Genomic DNA, 23,429 nt, shown 5'->3' on the forward strand with positions numbered 1-23,429 from the left:
GCCTGATACTGTACTTGGTATTAAGAGTGTCTGTCATACCGTCTTTGGAACACGCACGTCTTACTGAAACATCTAAGGCATTTACTACTTCCTGCTCAACAGATCCAAAGTCATGGGCCAATGCGATGTTCTGAGGGGAGTGAAGACACTCAAGATCTCTGCAGACTAGATCACGGCAAGAACATGATCTAGATGTGGACACAGCTAGAATATAATGCTGATATCTTAACAGTTGTGACCTCTATGTGAGAACTAGTGTGAATTCACTTTATCAACAAGAACGGGGTCTGTAAATTTAAAGTCAATGCTATTCTCTAGCAGCATCTGCTTAATTGGAAATAAGTGAAGAAATCTGGAAACTCGGAACTCTCCACTAGATGGCAATCATTACACAAATTTGTGTTAGCCTCCCATGACGCTAGTGGCCAACAAATGTATTAATACTCCCATTTTATTGATCATAAGCAACTGACAAGTTGGGAGTGTGCTGAAGGTATGACACTGGTTTGGTGTGAGGCTGTTTTTGAGTCTTTCATTCACTGACTTGCGGCAGACATTGCTAGTCGTCCCCAGACATACTAGTTAGCGCAGGCTGGGTCATGCTGCAGCAACAATGAGCTCCAAATAGATCCCCATGATTTGGCACGTTTCACACTGCATGCAGATGGGCAGGGCAACTCCACGCCGTCTCTTGGGGATCCAGGCTGATGGAGACTCCAGGATCTTATAGCTGCATCACCTAGAACCTGTGGCTTTCTTGGTTACTGGGGCGGGAAGCGCTACTGCAGAACTGCATGTAGTCTTTTCACACGTCACCTCCTTTCATAGCCAACTGGCTAGAACTAGTCATGTGGTCTCACTAGAGGTCATCTTCCTGCCCAGAGGGGAGAATAGGATCTAATAATGTCTAACCACACCCTGTATCTACTCTTCTTCAACAGCAACAGAGCTCCAGCTGTCAGCTGGGCACGTGGCTGTCCCCGTACCCAAGATTACATTTCTAAAGCTAAGTGGCTAAATTGTGGCCAGTGGATGTAAAGTGAAGTGAACGGCAGGAAGTGTCCTCAAGGAGAAGCGTACGTTTCTTCTCTTTCTTCATCCTGCCTGCTGGCTAGTATGTAGACACAACGGCTGGGGCTCCAGCAGCTCTCCTGGACTTTGCAGTGAACTCGGAAATGGAAGCCAAGCCTGAAGGAAGAACTACCTGGAAGGAAACTTGGTCCCTGACCCCTTGGAGGCCACACCAACTCTGGACTATCTGCAGACTTCCTGTATGTGACAGATGAACTTGTATCTTTCTTAAGCTGCTGTTATTTTGGGGTTTTTCTGCTACTTGCATCTGAATTTAATCCTTGCTAATACGGGTGCCCCAGTGCAAAGTCTGTTATGGTTTCTTTTCCCAGTAGGTAACGTCCCTCTTCCCCTTCCACCTTCAGAATTAACTGGTAGACACAGAGGTCTGAGAGACGGACATCAGATATTAATAAGGTATCTCTACCATTATTAACAAAGCTGACTGGAGACACGGCTGTAGGTTAGTAGACGAGGCTGTGGCAATTTCCTGAAGTCAGACAACAATGAAGTAGCCCCCTCCTTTCACGGATGATTTTTCTGTAGCCTGCACCGCTGGTTGCTAGCATTTTACCCACAGCAGAACGTCTTTCAAAATTGGCATCAAGCCTCTCAAACCCTGCTGCTGCTTTCTCAACTACATCTGTCATATTCTCAATCCTCTGTTGTCATTTCAACAATCTTCACAGCATCTTCACCGGGATTAGATTCCAACTCAAGAAACCACTTTCTTGGTTCATCAATAAGAAGCAGCTCCTCATCTGTTCAAGTTTTATATTTATAACAAACATAATAATAACGAAAACATTTGAAATATTACAAGAATTACCAAAAGGTGACACAGAGACATGAAATGAGCAAACGCTACTGGGAAAATAGCGCCTACAGACTTGCTGGACACAGGGTGGCCACAAACCTTCAATTTTTAAAAATCACAGCATCTGCGAAGCACGATAAAATGAGGTACGCCTGTACGCACAGAGAGATGGGTAGTGATGTTCAGGGCAGAGTGGGGGAGGAAGAACCCTGGACGCTAGTTCTGGGGATGCGTACCTTAGCAGCTGTAGAAAGAAGAAACCAACACCAGCAGTTGGAGTGACAGGAGAGAGATTCGTTTATGCAACACGTCTACAGTTCACAAAGGACTTTCGTTTACAAGATCTCATTTTACTCTCAGAGCAATTTGCAAAGTAGAGCATTTGTCACATTTCACAAGTAAGGAACTGCTGCTTAGAAACGATGCTATCACCTGTGGCCCTGCTTTCTTTGTTGGTTTTCGGGGCACCGCCTTCTTTAGTTGTTTATTTTCCCTTCCTCTCATTATTCCTTCTCAGGAAAAGCCTTTTCTTCTGTATTTCCCCTTAAAATAAATGTTAACGGGCCTCCCCCTCTTCTGCTGTACCCTCTCATTAGGTGACCTCATCCACTCTCACGTTTAGCATCACATAGGACCGACAACTGCCAAATCTACAAGGCAGAGCCTGGACCTCTGCACGGAGCACCCGATCTCTACACGCCCTTTCTGCTGAACTCTCGGGTTCACCACAAGCGCCCAGGAGAAGCAGCACGGCAAGCAGTCCCGGGCCGACACAGGCAGCCGGCACGGTCTGTGAGGAGGGGAGAGGCTGGAGCTCAGCAGAGGGACAGGGCCGCAAAAGCCGCTGGAGCTCAGAGGTGTGCCAGTCCTCAATGCTCAGCATTATTTTTCAGTATTTTGATTGTTGATTCCTATGCCAACTCTTTACACATGGTCTTAATTTCACGTTGCTTCAATTCTTTCTTTGAAAGTAAGAGAAGTTTAAAATATGAATTTGAACGACACAAAACCCTTGTACGTTATATAAGCCAAGGATTATTAGTCTAATTTGACCATTCACTCACTCACTCACTCACTCACTCACTGATTTGTTCAAACATTTACTGAGCACTTTTTATGTGCTAGGCGTGGTGCCAGTCGCTGGGTTTAACAATGATTAAGACAAAGCCCCTCAAGGAGCTCACAGTCTAATGGTAAACTACTGAGTAAACTGAGGCACAGAGTGGTAAATGACTTACCCAATGAGGTAGAAATAGCTAGGTACTTGGAAACGTGGGACTGGAGCTGAAGAGAGGGCAGGTACCACTAACTCATCGTAAGTAAAAGATCCCCTTTGATTGAAGAGCAAGGCTGCATACAGAAACATACATAAACCCTGCTTGCAAGGAAGGTTAAAATACTTGCCAACTCTCATCATGATTGAATTCATGTCTTGCAAGGAATTAAGCCATGACCTGATGGCATCTGTACACTCGCCCCTAAAGCTTGGGGCATGCCACCAGTCTGTTCAGACACAATGACTCTGTAGGGAGCTTAAAGTCCAATTTTAGCGCTGGGAACCATACTGAAATACCTTCATTAAATCCATGAACTTTAAATGTATAGCACATTTATGATACTTCTACATGTAGAAGTTTGGGAAAAACTCTCCTCTAACCCTCATCCAGAGGATTCTAATAAGTTATAGATACCACAGCAATTAGAGAATATGTCTGTTACTTTCCATATATACATCATTTTGGCTGTACAAAGGTGAAAAGTTTCACTTCGACGTACTTCATAAGTGATCTAAACATTATACAAATATATACAAAGACATCATGTCCAGATGCGTGCGTACACCCATCCACTGCAGACATGAACCCGTGTAAGGCAATTTCTTTTGTGATAATGACACATGATCCACGCAGCAAAGGGCAAGGTCCACTGAGAACTGTCCATCCAGCCTGCCTGTCTGTTTCAGTGATACTCTGGGTGATTTAGTAATTTCAGTAGGCAAAATGTCTATTTCACTGACAAAAAGCAGTGAATAATTATAAAAAGAGTTGTTTCCAAATGAAGAAACCGTAATTATTCAGTAATCTAAGTAGTGAACTACTTGAAGGTACTCCTGGCCTTACTGCTGCTACTGAGAAAATGTCTGGGATGATTTATTGCTCTGAGAATCACATCTAATGCATAATTCATCCACACAGGATGTCCCCAAAAGACTCAATGCACGAATCCTCAAATGCCATCAATTGCTCACTTCAAGCAGTTCTTCACTTTGCTGTGGAGGGTTTTCTTCTGAAAAATAACAAGCACAAGAGAAACCCTCCTAAGTGAAGATATGAAAGGCAGACAGGTAATAGAACATACAATTCAAGTGCTTAAAAAAAAATAGGAGGACCTCGGTCAAGAAGCATATTCTTACGTTAACGGCATAAGGCTAATGTTTTGAGTCTCACAAGAATAAACGAGAACTCAAGCATGTGCCTGAGAGGCCGGGTCAGAGGATGCAAACAGCCTTCTCTACAGAGACCACACTCTGGGACCAACTACAATTCTAAGTTTTCACGGCTATCAAAACTACACAGAAACAGTCTAAACTACAGTTAAGAATTACCCTGTAATTTTTTAACTCATGTTTTTGTAGCTAGGAAGAGTAAAAATACCTATAAGGCCATAATATTCATTTATAAAACTCTATCTATTTTAAAAATCATTAAAACCTTAAAAGTTTCCTAATGACAAGATTGGTCACTCACCTTTCTCAGGGCCGGGCTGCTCTGGATGTCTGCTTTCAGATGAAGAGGCGCCGACACCGTCCGACACGCTACTGCTTGGGTGGCTCTGCTCCACTTCACATAGATAAACATCGATAGGCCCCTGAGTGCTCCTGATATGGACCGTGATAGAGTCCTAGCAAAGACACAGGAAACATCTAGATGAATGAGAGAATTCATTAATTATGTTTTTTCACTTACTAGAAGTGTAAAAGTTTCAAGGGACACTTTCGAAAATTCTCATTCAGGTAGTTTCCTTTCTGTCACATATTTGGGAAAATCACGTATTTATTAGTTAGCTTGGGTCACAGGAAGCCACTGGCCAGTTCACACAGGTAACACAGTTACTTGATTGTGCAGCAGTGGTTTCAGAGCCAGGAGGGGCCCCCTCAGCACTCAGGAGCCCGTCTTTCTCTACTCAAGACATGACCCCTTTAAGGAGTCTGTACTTGAGACTCAAAGATCAGTATTTTGACGACAAAGAAATCTAAAACACCCCGCAGACTCAAATGATACGGCTGTGTTAAGATGTCAGACCCCTGAAGAGGTACTGAGCTAAATGAAAGGACCATTCTTCCATCCACTTGAAAAAGAGGATGAGATCAAGACAAAATATACCTCTTGTAATTTAAAACATTAAAACCCAAAAGATATCAGGAAATTGGGTACTTCTACTGAGAATTATGCTAAACTCGTAAGGAACAGTCCCGGTTATAGATGATTCTCTGTTGTTTTGATGCGAGTGGGTTCAATAGTCAAGGCTATTTTCTCCCCTCTCCTGTGGTTAGGCCTGGGCTTGGTACCAGGTGCCCCTGCTCTACACCACCCTGTGATCTCACAGCAGAGGGGCTCCCAACCTCAAGGGCCACCTTCCACAGCTTCCCGGCAGCAGGCAGGTGCGCTGAAGAACATCTGCTCAGCTCCTAGACGCGCAGGCCAGGTCTTGTTTGAACGGTACACGTTGTGCAATTCGACAGATACTTCTGAGCAATAGGGAAACCACTAAGCTGCCCAGAAGCGGCAGCTGAGGACCTCATAGTCCACTCAGCCAGGGGCTGCCCACGTCTCTGTGCAGCGCGAGGTAATACTGTTGACTTTGTGGGCCATGCCATCCTTCTCACAACCACACAACTGCCATTCTAGAGTGAAAGCAGTCAGAGACAAATCTAAACGAACGGGCGCGTGGCTGTGTCCCAAAACAATTCTCTACAAAAAGCCAGCAGGCTGGATTTGACCCACAGGCCAGTCCATCTCCACCAGGACTAGATCCCCAGATCTCCCTGGAGTCGGACTCTGTGTCTATCGGTCCCACTGTCTTTCCTTATTGCTGAGAATGGCTGGCAAGAGGGCCCACGCTCCTCAGCTTTTGAACGGGATCTAAGAGACATCTTGGGCACGATCGAAGGCTCAGCAAGATTTGACAATTACAGCCTGAAGCAGTTCACAGCACAGGGAAAGAACCAAAAACCCGTCAGCCACTGCAGAATGGACTATCGTGCCCCCAAGGAAGGACGTATTGAAAGATTAGTGATGATGTGTGAATGCGAACATGTGAAATGATTCATATTAAAGATAAGTGTTACTTAGGAGACTCGGAATGTACCTAAATCTAAATAACACACCTAGGAAGCGTCAGCAAGAAGTCACAACGTGAGTGTGACTGGAATCAACGAGAGCTGTTCCTTCGCCCGTCTGTAACACACTGTCAAGTAGCAACTGGGGTCTCACATGGACAGTGGCCTTCTGGGGATAAAAGGAAAGGTGGGTGGCGAGGATTTCTTCACGATGAGGGAGTTAAGTCCCTATCGCAGTGAAGTGATGACTTCAGCAGTGACAGTTCTATCAGGCTGTCAGCACTGGATCTGTCCTAATGGTCACACTCCTTCGTTCTGATTCCACCCTTACCACGCAAGCTTCTGATGACAAGTATCTTTCAGTACAAACTTTCCTACAAGCAGCTGACAGCGGACAGTCTTTTCATTTACAAAGCAATTTTACTTTTCATTTTAAATGTGTCATTTAGTGTTCTCTTTTATTCACAGTCTTTTATGAATTTGGTTAGTGAGTTAATTCCCTAGAGCCCCCGCTGACAGTGAACCGTAACACTGAGGCAGTCCCCGGGGAGTCCTCTAAGAGGCATGAGAGCACAACGGTTAAGAACAGACTGCGGGGGGGGAAAAAAAAAAAAAAAAAGAACAGACTGTGAACCCAAACTACCTGGGTGTGAACTGTGGTTCTGTCGCTTACTGTGGATGGTGAGGAAGTAACTCATCTTTCTGTGCTTCAGATTCCTCATCTTTAAAAGGATAATAATCATGGCTACCGCGTCTGTTGTGTTACGCAAAACAGCTCAGAATGTGTAAAGTGCCTCAAGCTGTATCAGGTATGCAGCTACCACGCACACACTGGTGATAAGGCTGGGACTGCAATAAAGCACAGCCTAAGCAACTGGCCTGCCTCCCTTTAAGACCTTAAAAATGCAAGGCTACCTACTTCTCTGGGCGCTGGAACATCCAACCTGGTTTCTGCCGGAGCCTTAACTGCAATTACAATCTGTTCATGGAAGGCTTGAATGCTATGAATATCTTGATACGTCACATATGCTAGTGTGAAAATCAGTCAAGGGTCTCTAAGCAGAGTGGGGAGATCATTTATCTCTTATAATACATGAATCCAAGTGTAATCTTAGAATATCATTAGTTTTTATGGGATACAAACTCACAATTAAGGAAAGCAGTCAGGAAAAAATTATTTCATATATAGTTCTTATTATTTCATAAACAATCCTTAAGATTTTATTAAGTGTTTTACAATATTTATAACTTGAAGAATCCCTTTAAACTATACTATTGTGATGACGACACTTTCTGGAGAAAAATATTAATGAAGTCTGGACCTCTAAAACAAATACAACCCACGAAGGTATCAAACCTCCCCCCGCCCTTCCCTATGCATTGCGAGATCTTACTGTGAGAACCTTTGGGAAAAAATATTCAGAGTTTTGATGAGAATGTCCTAAAATGTAAGGTGGAAAGAATCGGTAAGTAGGAGACACAACTTAGAGAACCAGTTTTTCAGGACTATGATGTACTCATGGGATTTCCCTCATCCAAAATTATTTTCCATCTCGCTACCTGAATTTTTCCCATCTCCTTTTATTGTGTTGCCTGAAATTTTTACCAGTTACATGATTTACTGGGTTTCCCCAGCATTCCTTTTTTTTCCCCCTTATTCCACACATCTTTTGATTGAGTGTAGTAATAGCATTTACCTTCCTTCTAATAACTGTATTGTGGAAACGGGAGTTTTGACTGGGGTAGAGTCTAAGTAAACTTGAAGCACGGAACAGCTCAGAATCAGCGACACCTCAAAAGGTGTTCACCCGTTCCGTGTGGGGAACAGGGCAGCCAAACAGTCTAGGAGACCCGGGAGGAGATCAGTACCAAAGACAAATCTCCCCCTCTGGTCCCAGAGACATTGAACTTAGGAGCAGTACGATATTCAGCTGCGTGTTATGCTTTGTGGACTAGAATGGCAATTTAAGTACCATTTCTATGGCAATTCACTCACTTCTAAAGGTCTTATTTTGTATCTTAAATATATTAATTAATCCCCAAGCTGACTCTACCATATAAAGTAATCTGCTTTGGAAGGAGAATTTTTTTAAAGGCACAGAGTTAAAGGATATCTTTCATTTTCTTTGTCGTCTGTTAACTTGAACAGCTGCTGAGCACAATCCTTAATTAACTCATCCAGAGCGTCCTCCATCGCCGATAAATCAGAAAGTTCTTCCTGCAGCTTCTTCTGTTGGGGCACTGCTCCAAAATTGCTCAGATCAGACCCTCTTTAAAAGAAAAAGATCACCATCAATAACATCTAGGAGATTACAAAAAAATACAAGTTACGTTACTGGAGCTTCTCCAAACGTTTACACCAGGTGTTTCCCACAATGACACAAACCAGGTACTGAACTCCAGTCCTTCCCTCCCATTATTCTGGACAACCATTATTTCTCCCGGTTTTTGTCCCCATTTCTATTCCCTTACACAGAGACTTTAAAAACAAAACCAACATCATAACCCTGTGGAAATTAGTAGTAGTAGGGAAAGCTTAATGAAGTTTAATGAGCACTGAACTGAGTCAGTAACACCCAGTTTCAGCCCAGCTCTACTTCTCACGTGACTTTTGACAAGTTATGATCTTTTAAACCTTTAGTTCTTACATATGAAAAATAAGATATATTGGCCAAATGATAGTTCTCCTGCTAAAATTCTATAAGTCTTTATTTTTTCCCCACTGTGCGTATTCTATCCAGTTCTATCTGAATATAATGATCATTTTTTAAAGATATATTTTCTTTATTACTGTTTACCCCAATATGACACGACCTGAGCAACAACCAATATTCATTCTTTTCTTCAATTTTTATAGAAAATAAAAAGTGAAAAGGCAGTTACCACTTTACCTTTCTTTCACTTGCTAGTTCTCAAATCTGATTCTAATTAGTGATTCAGAACACAATCTGATATTAACCCCTAAAATGTTAATGTCATTTAGCAAACATGGTCAAATTAGAATCCAATTTGCATTTCCATAATATTGAAAAAATAACGTCCTTTATGAATCCCTTTCCTCTAATAGCTAAGTTAATTACTGAGAATCATTTAATGATCTTTGTTGGTAGATTTTTCACTTGCCTGAAAGGTCTTTACGTACTTATATGCTGGAACTGTTTATTACTGATCCAAAATACTTGCCTATTGTGAGTATAACAGCCTTCCTCCTGTGCGCGTTCCCTGCACATGTGCATGCGTGGACACACACACACACACACACACACCCCTACATTTATACCATAAAGTCTTCTTTCCATGAGATCCCTCCTAATCATATGTTAAGTCTTTAGCTATTGACTTTTAGATATTAAGTCTCCTGATTTTTTGTTTTACATTCAGGGCATTGTGTTTCGAAGTATGATATGCACCATAATCACTTGGGGGTAGTTGTTAAGAAGGTAGGTATCTGTCTTCTCCCAGAACTGAATTACAGCCCCTGGGGAGGGAGGCATCTAAGTGTTTATGACACGACAGTGGAAGAACCACCGTTTTACAGCCTTAACTGCTTTCCCCCTGATGTCAATAATCAATTAGAACTGAAGAAATATTTTTTTAAAATTCCTATACAAATCAGATGTCCCCTTATCTTGAAAAGTGAAATTCTTAAAACTAATCATGACTCCATTTAACTTTTCCATAATATTGGAATGATATTCTATGTCTATGGCTTTTAATTGGTACCAAGTAGGAAAAAGACATTGCTAGTAACTAGTTTGTTTTAAGCACAGTGTTGTCACTTAATAAGAAGGGGAAAAAAAGAAGAAGAAAAGTTTGAAAACAACTCACATCCATCGAATATGGTTCTTAGACTTCTTTTCAACCAGATCAATTCCATCCAGAACATTGGTGATGTCATACACTCTTCGTTTTCGTACACCTAGTTTTGTTGCAACCTTGTTTAAGTCAAGAATACCCCCAGGAGCAGATCGGACAAGATCCATAAATTTTCGAGTTAAATAAACCAGTGATACATCAAAACGAGGTCTCTTCACTTTTAGAGCTTCTGGGAAACAAAACAAACACAATTCATAAAATTTAAAACAGCATTTCCTTCTCAACTCATTAAAAAAACCATTTATTTATTCTTGGTCAGTAAGCACAGACACCTACAGATATTCTACACACTGACCAAATCAGAGCTAATTTTTAGGAAATCGATTTCTCAAACTGGATAAAAATGTATTAGCCTATTGCAGGTAAACAAAGGCTTTAGACTTAAAGGAGTATTTGAAATACGCAACCAGTTTCCACTGAATACGTGAATTTAAAAGGCATCACGGCACCATATCAGACACGAAGTGCTAAGTCTGCACTTGCATCCACACCACTATCTGAAACAGGATTAGAAATGATTTTTAAAATTAAATTTCTCATTTGGTCTTCAAGTTAGGAAATTCTTTATAAAGCAAAGTTAGAGACTTGGCTTTAAAATAAAAAACGTTTAAAATGTTCCTATACACGTCATAGTGTTACCCTGTCTGATGAAGGTCAGGAAGAGCTCAAGTTAGTCTTCCGATTAGGATGATTGTGATATTATACCTTGAGGAAAAGTGACATAACTATTTTTTAAAATATTCACTACCCTGTATTAACTTAACTAAATGAAGGGGGAAACTGAATATTATCATTCTTTTCATCTTTCCCAATTTGATACTAGGAAAAAAGTTCTTATGGTTTAGTGTACAGAGGAAATAACTTTCATGAATAATTTAGTTGTCCTTCTGGTGTGGAGTACATGATTACTCTTTTTTTCTACTTCATGGCACACCACAGTATGCTTCAAAAGAAACAGTCATCCTATCTTCAATCAAAAATGCCCTTATCCAGAACCTCTACAATGTCATATTCAGTTTAAAGACCACTGGTGGTTACTGCAAGAAAAAAAAGTACATATTTTATAATGTAAATGTCTTCCATGTGGAGACTACTCCTATACTTAAGATTGAACAGGATTAAAGAGGAATTAAACTTTTAAAAAAATGGAAGCAGAAGATAGTCACAATTCTACAACATATCTTGGAAGATTACAAATGAGAAACTCTGGCTTTAAAAACATTTACATTTGACCCTCGAACAACGCAGGAGTTAACCTGCGTATAATTTATCGTGGCCCTCCGTATCTGCGGATTCAATCAACCAGACCATTTAGTACTGCAGTCTTTACTACTGAAAAATATTCTCATCTAAGTGAACCTGCAGAGTTCAAACCCTGTCAGTCAAGGGTCAACTGTAATGATACTAAATTACTAACAAGACATGGTCTTATAAGTTCAGGATAAGTATATTCCTATCATGCCAGTCATTTTATAAAGAACAGATATTAATTGAACACCTATAACGTGACAGCTGCTGAAGGGATATAAACATGATTAAAATGGTCTCCAAAACAAAGGCGTTCCATGTTCCACAGTCTAGCAGGAACTCTACCCAAAACCCTGAGATGAGTGTGCCAGAGGGATTCAAAGTTACATAAGATGAAATAAAACCTTAACTGGAGTGGGAAACAGGGGAGGCCTCCTAATGGGCGTGTGCTGGGAACAGAGCATAGAAAGATGGACAGGAAGGTGGAGGGCGACGGGGGTGAGTGAGGCGCAGGAAACAGCAGAGCCCCGTGTGAGAACATGGCGTTTGTAGGGACTCCACAGCTGTACAGCATGGAGGGGAGGGTGCAGAGTACTGGGAGATGAGGCTGCCAAGTGGAGCGGGAAATGGCCATCAAGGGCCTTGTGCATCTGTCTGTCCGTTCTCTGCCTTGTTTCTTAATAGAATTTAATAGAAATAAATGAGGAGTCAGGGTTTTCTCCATATGTAACAGAGCATCACTGCAGAAGTTTAGGTTGAGTGATACCATCATCTAATTGCTGTATTAAAAGATCACACGGGCAGTAGAACGGAAGAGGCGAGGGGGTGGAAGAGCCTGGAGCCGGTGACTGACTTAGATGGCCAGGCCACTGCTTCCTGCCCGAGAAGCAGCAGCCTGACCCGTGGGTAAGACTGTGGGCTCAAGTCTGAGCATGGGGTTGAATCCTGACTGAGCAAGTTACTTAATCTCTGGGCATCAGTTTACTCATCTGTCAAATGGGAATAATCATCCAAACCTGAGTTTTGAAAGGTTGTTGTGATAATCCATGCAAAGAGTTTAATACAGGCCAGGCGCTGTACAAGCTCCGTAAATGTGAGACATGAGTGTAAGCTGGTGGTATGCGGCAGACGAAGGAAACGCTTCCAGAGTAAAACTGGCCAAACCTGGGGGCCAGATACGGGTGGGACTGTGGCAGGGCCGGGGAGAAATGAAGGTTGAGGTTACGGTTCCTCGTGGGCACCTATGCACCACCTACCCACCGAGATTAGCACCAAATTAAGAAGAAACGGGGGCGGGGCCATTTGTCATAACAATTTTCAGAAAGACAGGGAACTACCTGACTGACTCTGAACACTGATCCACGGCAGAAGTAGATGGGAAGGGCACAGGGAATCAAAGGAAACCAGGAAGGCCAAAGACTGTCCACACGCTTGCTGCCAAACTGCCTTCAGTTCTGCTTGCGGTGACAACTGCTCTCACAGAACTCTGGGAAAATACCCCGACAGAGACCATTCTGTTTTAAAAATGACATTTCCAAAGCAATGGAGAATAAACTGGCATTGGTGCACGTTAACAGCCCACAACCTCAGGAATTTTCGCTGAAATTCCAAGCTTTTACATTTCAGTGTACAAACAATGCATTTTAAGTTACTCATCAACTCGTGTGCATTTAAAATAAATCACTTAAATCATATGAAGTTCAAACTACAAAACCTAAAACTGATTCAGGAATCGAATCAACTTACTTCTCATGGACACATATTGTACATTATCTTCTAAATTAATCCTTATTTTTGATGGCTGGAAAAAAGAAGATACAGAAATTTAAACTTAGTAATTTAAATACAAGCAAATGAATAGCAAAAAATAAAAGCAGAATTGTTAATAATTATTGCCCATCTCTTATTAATAGCGGCACAGTGGTTAATCTTCTTTATATGAACTAACGTGCGTGCATAAGGGGCCTTGTTTACAGATTAAAGGGGCCAAAAAGGGTAAAAAAAAAAAAAAAAAGCAGAAGCAATGCAAATGAACAACATTTTTCTGGATAATATAAAAGTCTTTTTTTTCACCCTGGGGTAATAATTTTGGTGTGAGAAAACCAGTCTTCCTTCTAAACTATATCTACTCTAACTGTAATCACATCTGACAATGTTCATCGACTTGAATTTCTGAAACTGCATAGGCCTCCATAAGTATGGAAGTAGTAGTTAAAGAGACGGCGGTGGGGGAGGAATGGTGCAGGGGGGAGTGGGGAGTATGAGACTTTATTACTAAATAGACATTCACCTATCAACTGTATCAGGTAGTGAGGATAAAAAGCAATAGAGAGGATCAGGACACTGTCCCTGACTCTGGAAAGCGCAGTAGAGATCTAAGAGACGTCCAAAGTGACAAATGCTCACTCCTCGCTAATTAAGTGAGAATGGCTCCAAGAAAAGTGCTCACAAACTTTCACAGGCAGCCATGCATTCCCATGATAATTAATATAAAAACAGCATTTCTAATCATGGAAAATAATGCATGCTACATAACTAGAGACTTTGGTATTAAGATTCATAAAAAAATTCTTTTAAATTCCTGAGATGACCAGGAAATTAGCAGTAGCTCCACCATCAATGCTCACCATTTTACCAGCTATTTGGAGGCTATGAAAGTTTATATAAACTTGTAGTAATGTTTGCAATATATTTAAAAATTGCTTTTGCAAAAAAATAAATAAAACCTAAGCTAAGGTTAATAAACAGAATATTGGCCTCTTGCTTACAACAAAGTATGTATAATGATGCCACGTGTCTCCAGACAAGCTGTGAGCAGGTTTAGCTCCTGTGTAAGTGAAAAAAACTGGCCCCCAAGTGGGCCGCAGCAAAACTGGGATAAGTGAATTTCATAAGGTGCCCTAAGAAGGGAAACAACAGCGCTCTGGATGCACCCAGCGAGGGGATCACAAGGATTCACAGGCAAGGGGACCCCTAGCTGAGCCTTGGAAGACAAGCCAGAATTTGCCGGAACCTATGGGAGGTTGAGGAGGGAGGAAAAAGACAGAATTCCTGGGGCAGGAAGTGAAATGAACAAAGGTATGGAAATATAAATCACCTGGCACCTTTTGAGAAGCCACCTGGGTGGCCAGCGCAAAACCAACTTGATACTAAGGCTGGACGGGAATGCTAGCACCACGCTCGACACAGAAGACCATGGAAGTCATGCTACAGTTTGGACTTTCTGCTGTAACCAGTGCTGAATCACCACAGATTTCTGAACAAGATACGACGTCGTCCAGCTCATGGTTTAGAAATCTAAGTGTGGTGGCAATGCGGCAAAAAGACTGAAGGTGCGGAAACCTGAAGGTGAGGTGAGCAGCTAAGAAGCTCTTTGCTGGTAGTGTCACGATCCTCAGCACAATGATTCCCTTACCATCTATGACAAGGTGACAGCATCTGTCAGCAAGCTAACTCGATATGGAATAATTCCCCTGGAACAGAATTCCACTGTAACATTAACTTAGCTGTTACACGCAAATCTGCTGGGTGCAAAACCAGTCGGGAGAGCCCGTCTTGGGGCAGGGACTCTGCCCCGCTAGCTCTCAGCACAGTGCTAACAGTGACTTGTGAAGACAGTATCCAACAGTGCCACACTGAAGGGCAGTCCTATTCAAGGCAAACATCAGACCAACAGGACCAACTGTCACTGCTATTTTTACTTTCAACCCTTCTGCTAAAACAGTATGAGATGGAGTTGAACTACTGATGCAAGATTCTTAAGTGAAAAAAAATCCATCCTCATCACACTAATTTGAAACACACATCAACAAATACCCTAATTTGTTGTAAATATTATGGTCTGTCTATGAGTTTTCTATTCAGTCCACGATCTGCTGCTTGCGTGTCTGCAGCACACTACTTCAATCACTATAGCGTCTGAACAAATCCTGAGAATGCACAGACAGGGCTACAGAGCAGGTGCCTTGCTGCGAACAGGCTTCTGTTCTTAGCTTAGAGCAGCAGGGCGAGTCCTGCACACGGTACGCAACGGTTTCCAAACAGGCTGGCTCCCTATCTGCTCTCTACACATTCTACAAGGGCACCTTTCCTGCTCTGTACCCCCTCCCTCTGGTCTCCTTATCTAGAATGCCGCTATTCACAGCTTGGCACAGGGATAATACCTCAGTCAGTAACATGAGAAAGTATGACTTGCTTTCCCCTACATTCTTTGCTCTAAACCACATACTGGCTCTGTTGAGATCTGTGGGAAAACAGACACTAACAGCACCCATTCGTTTTTTTCCCTTTGAATACAAAAGCGCTCTCTCTTTATTTGGGAGGAATCACAATAGCATCATGGCCCCTCAGGGGCAGACATCCCAAATAAAGATTGTATAAATCCTACAGACCCACAATCCTGGAGATTTCCAAAGTGCCCACAGTGATGACACATTCATCTCATTTATACTCAAAATAGTTCTTGGCTTAAGATCGGGTCAGGACTACCAGAACTTCTTAGATGCTGGGAGATCCCACCCTTATCTGTAACACAGTGTAGGGATATAACCCACTTTCCAAGCTACTGTGAAGATGAAATGACAAATTTTGTAAACTGTAAAAATCCTATGAAAGCAGAAGAGACTATGGTTATTGTTTTCCTTTTTGAACCAGAACAGTGCCTGGCACATTCAGGCACTTGGTAAATATTTGTTAAACTAATGAACGGAAGAGTGAAATAGGACCTTGTCTGGATGACTTCAACTGACAAACAACAATGAGTATTTACAGACACAGGGACACAGGGTGAAGACTCCCTCTTTGGTACACCATCAATAAGGACCACTGCGAGACTATGAAGCCTCAGTTTCTGTTTTCTAATACAAATTTATCATCTGGAGAGACTCAATCTGACAATCCTGGCAAGCCTTCCCAATTACTCTAACTTTGGTGAACCACACCCAACAGGTAAGCTCGGAGCTTTTCTGGGAGGAAATGGGACTAGATAGGAGTTCTTCTTTTTAAATGGCTTTAAAATCAGAATACAGGTTTTCTCACACAGAAGTTAGTGAGCTATTAAAAAAAAATGTAAATGAAATGCCACCCCTGCACTTGGTCCCTCAGAACAGAGCAGGGCACCCTGCCCTGGAGGAGAATGGCGAGGCTCGACACCCCTGCAGGGACGAGAAACTGGAGAGAAGGTGAGCAGAGAGCTCCCGGTCAAGGTGAGGCACGACCGAGCCCTTCCCAACAAGAGACTGATCGTCTGAGCACCTTTCAGGGAGACCCATTTTCCTTTTGTTTTGAAACAATCTCAGCCTTCAGAAAAGGTACAGAAATAGTACCAAGAATTGCCATATACCCCTCACCCAAATCCTTCAAATGCTAACATTTTACTACATTTGCTTTATCTTTTTTTTCTATACACACATAATTTATTTTCTCTGAATCATCTGAGGGTAAACTGCAGACCCCTAAATAATTCAGTGTGTATCTCAAGGACATTCTCTTAGACAACCAGAGTATAACTACCAAGAAATCTGTTCGAGACTAAGCAGTCTTGAAAAAGTTTGTCAGTAGAAATCTGGACTTTGCCAGTAAGGGTTCAAAAGGAAGGGGAACTTGTTAGAAACTTCAAGAAGGGGGATCCCCGTTATGCTAAGACAGAGCACTTAGCAACACTGTCAACTGCAGATCCATGGAAAGCAGATGGTAATGAACCGGGTAACCTAACCGAGGAGATTTCCACACAGTGTTAATGGGGATTGGGTAGGGGGGAAGGGAGCGAGGGAGGGAGAGAGAGACAGACAGAGACAGAGAGAGACAGAGAGAGGAAAGGACTGTTAAAAGAAAAAGAAGCTATGACTTGGTAGCTTTAAAAAATTCTCAGCCTCTCAAGAAGCTAAAAATTAAGAGAAGACTTCTGAGAAAGACCAAATCAAAGGCACCACCAGAAAAACCGAATGTAAAGGGGAAGGTGAGACTGAACAATTTTTTTTTTTTTCCTGCGGTAAGCGGGCCTCTCACTGTTGTGGCCTCTCCCGCTGCAGAGCACAGGCTCCGGACGCGCAGGCTCAGTGGCCGTGGCTCACGGGCCCAGCCGCTCCGCGGCATGTGGGATCCTCCCGGACCGGGGCACGAACCCGTGTCCCCTGCATCGGCAGGCGGACTCTCAACCACTGCGCCACCAGGGAAGCCCGAGACTGAACCATTCTTGGTGAAGTCCTCAGAGATCAAAGATGGTATTTCAGAGTGCCATTCAGTCACACAAAAGGCCCCTGAAGGAGACTAAGGATGAACCTCACAGATCCTCTCAACCTAAGGACGGGGCCTCTAGGAAGCTGCAGGGCACTGTCCGTCGGCCACCCCAGCAGGAGCCCAAGGTACAGAAGAGTGTATTTCAAAGAAATCTGTGGGTGGGACGCTTGTCTACTGAGTGAACCACAAGAGTCACAGGACATCCACATAGTTTTTGAGAGAATTACATTGGCAAAATCACTGCCAGCTTGATCTAAAAGGGATAAAGACAGTTCAAAGTGAAAAGAGGCCCCTGGACACCCCCAAATTATGCTGACAGGAAGCAGGCTGAAAAAAGTACTCAGCTACAAATACTCAAGAGATATGACCTTTCATGAAAAAAGAAAGACAGGCTCAGATGGTGGAACCAGGAGCCCAGAGGGAGAGGTGGGAACATGGAGAATTGTTCCCAGACCTTGAGACCTAATCAAAAAACGTCCCACATTTCCCAGGCGGCATTTCAGAACTGCTCCAGACCAGATGCTCCTCCGTGACCCCTCTTTTTCTCCTTTATGGACAGGACTGTCTACAGCAGTTATCCCATGTCTGTCCCACCAGTGTACGATGTATGCTGGGTGTGTGTTGGGGGGGCAGGGGTCAGATAACTTGTCTTTTTAGTTTCACAGGCCTAAAGATCTGGAGGAACTGTACCTGAGGAGCTGTACTTAAAGAACTACATCCAAGGAGCCTGAATTCTTACCTTATTCTGTGAGTACAAAATCTGTTACTTTGAGGCTCACACTGTCCCAGATTAGGCCAATGGGAGCCTTTCACAGTGGCTCCTGCACAGGACACTTACGTTTGACCTTCTCAGCATCTTTAGCATGGCCGTCCTCAGAGGAATGCTCCCTCAGACCTCTATGGCACTAACCTGCCCAGGTGCCAGCAGAGATGCTGCTGCTTTCAGTTCTGACAACCCACCCCTGCGGAGGCAGGCCAACACTTCTGTTCCTTTAAGGAAGTCACACTGGGGCTACGCTCAGGTATTTCCCCAAAACGTGCCAAGGGACAGCCCAGTAACAGCCAAACCTCAAGACTGGACGTCCTAGGAAATTTTCCTGTTCAATCCTCAAGCTGCTTCTGTCTCTCTCTCACTTGTTCAAGCCTCTTAGCCTGTCTGTATCTTAGCCGGGAAGAGGCAGAGCCCGCAAACTGAAACCACTGAGGCTGCTTCCAGCGCACACAGCTCTCTAGGCACCAGCAGCTCCTGATGGGCAAGGCAGCACGTTCCCAGTTACTCCACTAGCGCTCCAAGTCCCACAACTAAAAACCTACACTTTTCAACTTGTGACCTCAAAGGAGAAAGAATAGAATAAAAGGCAAGTTTTAGGGACTAAAATCTTAAACACTGCCTCTAAATTGGTTAAAAATCTCTCTACACAGATCCTTCTTTGTACCAATTGCCTGTTTGGGGGAGTAATATCCCTTTAAGAGCTCTCTGGACATATACCTTTTCCCACGGTGACTGCATTCTTGTCACACACTCAAATTTCCCTCGTTTTTCAATGTGCAGACTAAGTTCCATCTTTAATCAGTACCATGTTCCGCCTTCACAGAATTCCAGTTTTCAAGCCATTTGCCCAGGGAACATCAAACACTCAGCCGTACACATAACTATTTTTTGCAGTGTTTAATAATACACAGTTTACTAAATACTGCCAGTCATTAGCCAATTAAAAAATGCTGAGATAGGTGTTTAAATCAGCATTTTACAGCCAGGAAAATAAACACTCATACATTCAAACATTTACGGAGTACCTATTTCATTCATCCAAAAGCTATTTACCAAATATTTTTGCAAGAAGCACCAAATGTGCTGGGGATGTAACAATGAAATGAACAGAGTCGCTGCGCTCAGGGACCGAAGAGCCACACAGTGCAGAGAGGAGGCGGCACAGGGCGCTCTGGGAACACAAAAGGAGCGCTTAACCGAGTCTTGGGAAGTCAGGAAGGCTGCCGACAAGTGACCTATAAACCTAGACCTGAAGAACCATGGGAGGTGACAAGGAAAAGTGTGCTTTAAAGGTTTTTTTAAAAGGGGGAGTGCAGATACACAGGGGTCCAAGAGAATATGGAGATATGGAAAATTTAGCAACTATAAGCAGTTCAGGAAAGATAAATCCAGGGGTCTGATTACATAAAGAAGTTTCTCCTCTATCCTGAGAGCACTAGGGAACCATGACAGATTCTTTAAGTCAAGTGACGTGATCGGAAATATGTTTTAAAAAGACCATCATGGTTAGTTACTATGTGGAGAATATATAGAAAAATCAAGGGCAAGATGAGAGGCAGGAAAACTGGTTAAGAAGATTACAATCCAAAATATAGATGATGGCTAGAAGTGGCAAGTACTGGTGATTAATTTTAACTAGATAGAATGGAGGGGGTCCGTTTGGAAAAGGAAAGGATGATGCCTAGGATACTAGCTTGGGCAGTACGGTGGGTGTGGTACCATTTATTGCGATAGGAGACAGCGAGTTGCTGCTTGCTTAGGCAAGAAGATAATGAATTCCCCTTTAGATACGTGAGTTTGACATCTAAGTAGAAATGTCTAGTAGACAGTTGCAAAGCTCTGAGCCAGATTTATAGATTCGGAAGTCATGACATGGTAACTGAAACTACCAGAGTGAATAAGACTATGTACAACTTCAAGGGATATATGTGTATCTTCTGACATTAAATGCAGAATAAAGTGGTTTTTCCATAGTAGGAGTTTGGAGCTTTTATCAAGTTCTCAAAGATTAAGACCACCGATACCAATAGTAACAGAAGTCACGAGAGTGGTGAATGACACCCCGCAGGAAGAAACCGTGGAGAAGGTAGAAGATCTGAATAACACCGACACGGAAGGAATGGGAAAAGGAAGAGGAGTTTACAAAAGAGGACAGGAGAGGCCATATAAGCAGATGGAGCGCTGAGAGTACGTGTCCGGCGGGCCGTTCAAGGGCGAGTGTCCAACATGAGTGAGCGGTCGATCATGTGCAAACTACAGAAGGTACGGAGTGAGACATCTGCTGGACGCGACTGGCGACCTTGGTTAGAACGTCTCAGAGCTGTGCTTAGGGCAGAGGTCCCCCAGCAGGTGGTAATGACAGGTGAGCAAGCAGACCCAGGAGTGCTGACAACTTTTTCAGAAAGCATGGCTGTGAAGGGGAAGAGATACAGTAGGAGGAAGGGCATACGGAATTTAAGGGAGGGATCTTTCACAATGGAAACGGATTTAGGATGCATTTTAAGTAGTCGAGAATTTACCACCTGGAGTCAGACACTGCGAGGTTAAACCCAGGCCTGTCTACTCACTAACGACAGGCAAACCACTTAACAGCTCCACGTCTATTTTGGCAACTGCACAACAAGAAAAATAAACCCTGAGGACTGCTGTGCGGAATTAAAAGAGATGATGCTCATCAACTATTTTTGAGCACTGAGTCCTCCTGGCGTCTGGGCAAACGGACCTCAGGAAATGTTTATTTACTACGAATGGGAAGAAACCAGCAGAGAAGTCGAAAATACAGAGGGAATGGAAAACGATGTGTTCATCGAGGGTCCTGAGACTCCAGGAGAATATATCGTATCTAGTCCAGAACAAGAGAAAACTGACCTCCGGCAGGGAAGCCAATCTCCCACTTTCTCTGTCAAAGAGGACCAAAGATAACTTGCTGAATGGGAAGCCGCGGAACGGGAAGTGTGAGGTGTGGACACGGTTTTAAGCGGCTGCCCTGAAGAAGAATGGCAGAAGAGGCTGCAGAGAAGAACACACGAGAGAGAGCTTGCAGAGACCCACTGAGTCCAGTGGAGACGCAAAAGCATAACTGTCTCGGGCAAAGCTGGGCAATTTTCTCCAACACTACTCTGGAGCCGACGGAAAAGTCCAGGAGGCTGACAACACGTTTGCGAGCAGACGCAAACAAGACGGCGAGAGCTCAAGCGAAAGACCTGTCTGCTTCACTGGACGCGAAGGGCAGTGCGAGAGCTGGGGGGACCGAGGAGCAGTCCCGGGCCACCTCGAGGAGCGCACGACCGAGACGACGGCCAGTCCGGCCTCCCCGCGGGCCTGGGACACCCCCCACCCCGCGCCCCGGCCCCGTCGCTGGGACACACTTACCAGCAGGCCCTCCACGTTGATGGGGTCTCGGCAGCGGCGCCGCACCGTCTCCTCCGCCGGGTCCACGAGCAGGCTGGGCAGCTTCCGCGCCGGCCGCTGCTGACTCATGCTGCCCAGCCGGCCGCCTCTCGCCTCGCACCCCGCGAGCTCTCCCGCCTTCTCCCGCTCGGGTCGGGCACCGCCCCCGACCCGCCGGGTCCCGGGGGCCAAGCACGAACTGGACTCCTGGCCTGCCCGGAGGCGCCGCCTGGCTAGGCCGGCCCTCGGACGGGCGCGCAGCTGCCCCACGACCCCGGGAGCTGGAACGCGGGCGGGAGGAGAGCAGGGTGACCCACGGCTCTCAGGACGCCAGGCCCGCCATCTTCCCGCATGCGCAGTGCGCCGCCCCCAGTGCGCATGCCCGGCGCGGCCGGAGCGCTCCCAAACACAGACCCGCTCTCGAAGGCCGGAGCCCGAGAAGTCCCGGAGAGCGGAGTCCGCGGAAAGGATGGCGAAGGAAAAGGAAGACATGGAGCAGGAATTCCAGACGAAGGGAACGGGACGAGAGGAAAGAGGCAGCCGGGACAACACAGTGGTCGCCTCGGAATTCTCGACACTAAAGGTACTAATAACTGAAAGTTCTGAGCTCGCAGGGATGTTAATTTACTCTTGAGCTCCCTCCGCACGTCTCAGGCACTTGCCCAGTGTTGATGCTTAGTAAATGTTGGTAACCAAACCGTCCTGGAATTGTTTACTTACATGCATCTTTCCTCCTTTCCCTTTTCTTCCTTCTTGTCATTTGAGGAATAAACTATTGACTCCCTAGGTGTCAGAAATCGTGGTGCGCACAGGAGATATTCGTTTGAATTTGGCACAATCTCAGATTCCGGTGGAGGGGACAGATAAGTAAAGGAACATTTAAAGCTGGAGCCACTTTGCTGTACAGCAGTAATTAACACAACATCGTAAATCAACTAAACTTAAGTTAAAGAAAAGAAAGGAGAGTGTTTCAACAACAAAGGTTACATGTGCCAAAAATCCGCTAAGCAGGTAATAAAAGGGGGAGTTTAAATGCCGAATAAATAAAATAAAATAAAATAAAAAATAAAGCTGAAGCCAGATGGTGTGTTTTCAGATCCTGGCTCCCCCTACTTAGAAGTTTACAAGACCTGAAGCAAGCTGCTTAATCGCTCTGTACCTCAGTTTCCTCATCTGTTAAATGGGACTAATGGCTACTTACCTCATAAGATTGTTGTGAGGATTAAATGAATTAATGAATGTAGCCTACTTAGAACTGGGAGTAGTGTGTGTTTGATATAAAAAGGTAATACCATGTGATAAGTGCAGGGTGGAGGGCAGCTACTGAGCTGTAGACCAAGAGCTTCTACCCAGCATAAGGTGGAAGGTGGGTTCCCACTAGACTAGAAATTTCTTGAGGTCAGAGGCATTCTTTAATCTGTGATCTCCAGCATCTAGCACAGTTCCTGACAAATAGTTAAGTGCCCCATAAGTGTTTGCTAAACGAATGACTTGAAATAAAGGATAATCTAGGAGAAGTCTCTAAAAGATTGGATTATGTTGCAGAATGGAGAATTTCCCAGAGTGGTTAAGTGACACCTTTACCAACCACAGTCCCCTGAGAAAGCAAGCTCTGGAGACCAGAAATGGCTGGGTTTTTTTTTTTTAAAAAAAGACATAACCCAGCATTTGAGATCTGT

General features: G+C 43.9%; 1 protein-coding gene across 1 annotated transcript; it reads right to left on the reverse strand.

Moving 5' to 3' along the window:
• Positions 1-756: 756 nt before the first annotated feature.
• Positions 757-22,319, reverse strand: E2F6 (E2F transcription factor 6). The gene is made up of 7 exons (XM_082671877.1): positions 21,733-22,319; positions 13,098-13,152; positions 10,056-10,272; positions 8,341-8,497; positions 7,147-7,260; positions 4,636-4,789; positions 757-4,174 (listed from the first exon to the last, which is right to left on the reverse strand). Exons 1-7 carry the CDS (start codon positions 22,240-22,242, stop codon positions 4,125-4,127), a joined length of 1,257 nt encoding a protein of 418 aa, XP_082528003.1. The 5' UTR covers positions 22,243-22,319; the 3' UTR covers positions 757-4,124.
• Positions 22,320-23,429: the final 1,110 nt, after the last annotated feature.

This window comes from Grampus griseus (assembly GCF_964374135.1).
Source record: "Grampus griseus genome assembly, chromosome: 15".
In the NCBI taxonomy this organism is placed as follows: domain Eukaryota; kingdom Metazoa; phylum Chordata; class Mammalia; order Artiodactyla; family Delphinidae; genus Grampus; species Grampus griseus.

Excerpts from the sequence above, each read along its gene's own strand:
- E2F6 (XM_082671877.1), bottom strand. The coding sequence starts at position 22,242 with ATGTCTTCCTTTTCCTTCGCCATCCTTTCCGCGGACTCCGCTCTCCGG. Across the intron at positions 13,153-21,732 it reads TCAACGTGGAGGGCCTGCTG|CCATCAAAAATAAGGATTAA; the intron begins GTAAGTGTGTCC and ends TCTTTTTTCCAG. Across the intron at positions 8,498-10,055 it reads AAGAACCATATTCGATGGAT|AGGGTCTGATCTGAGCAATT; the intron begins GTGAGTTGTTTT and ends TTTCTTTTAAAG.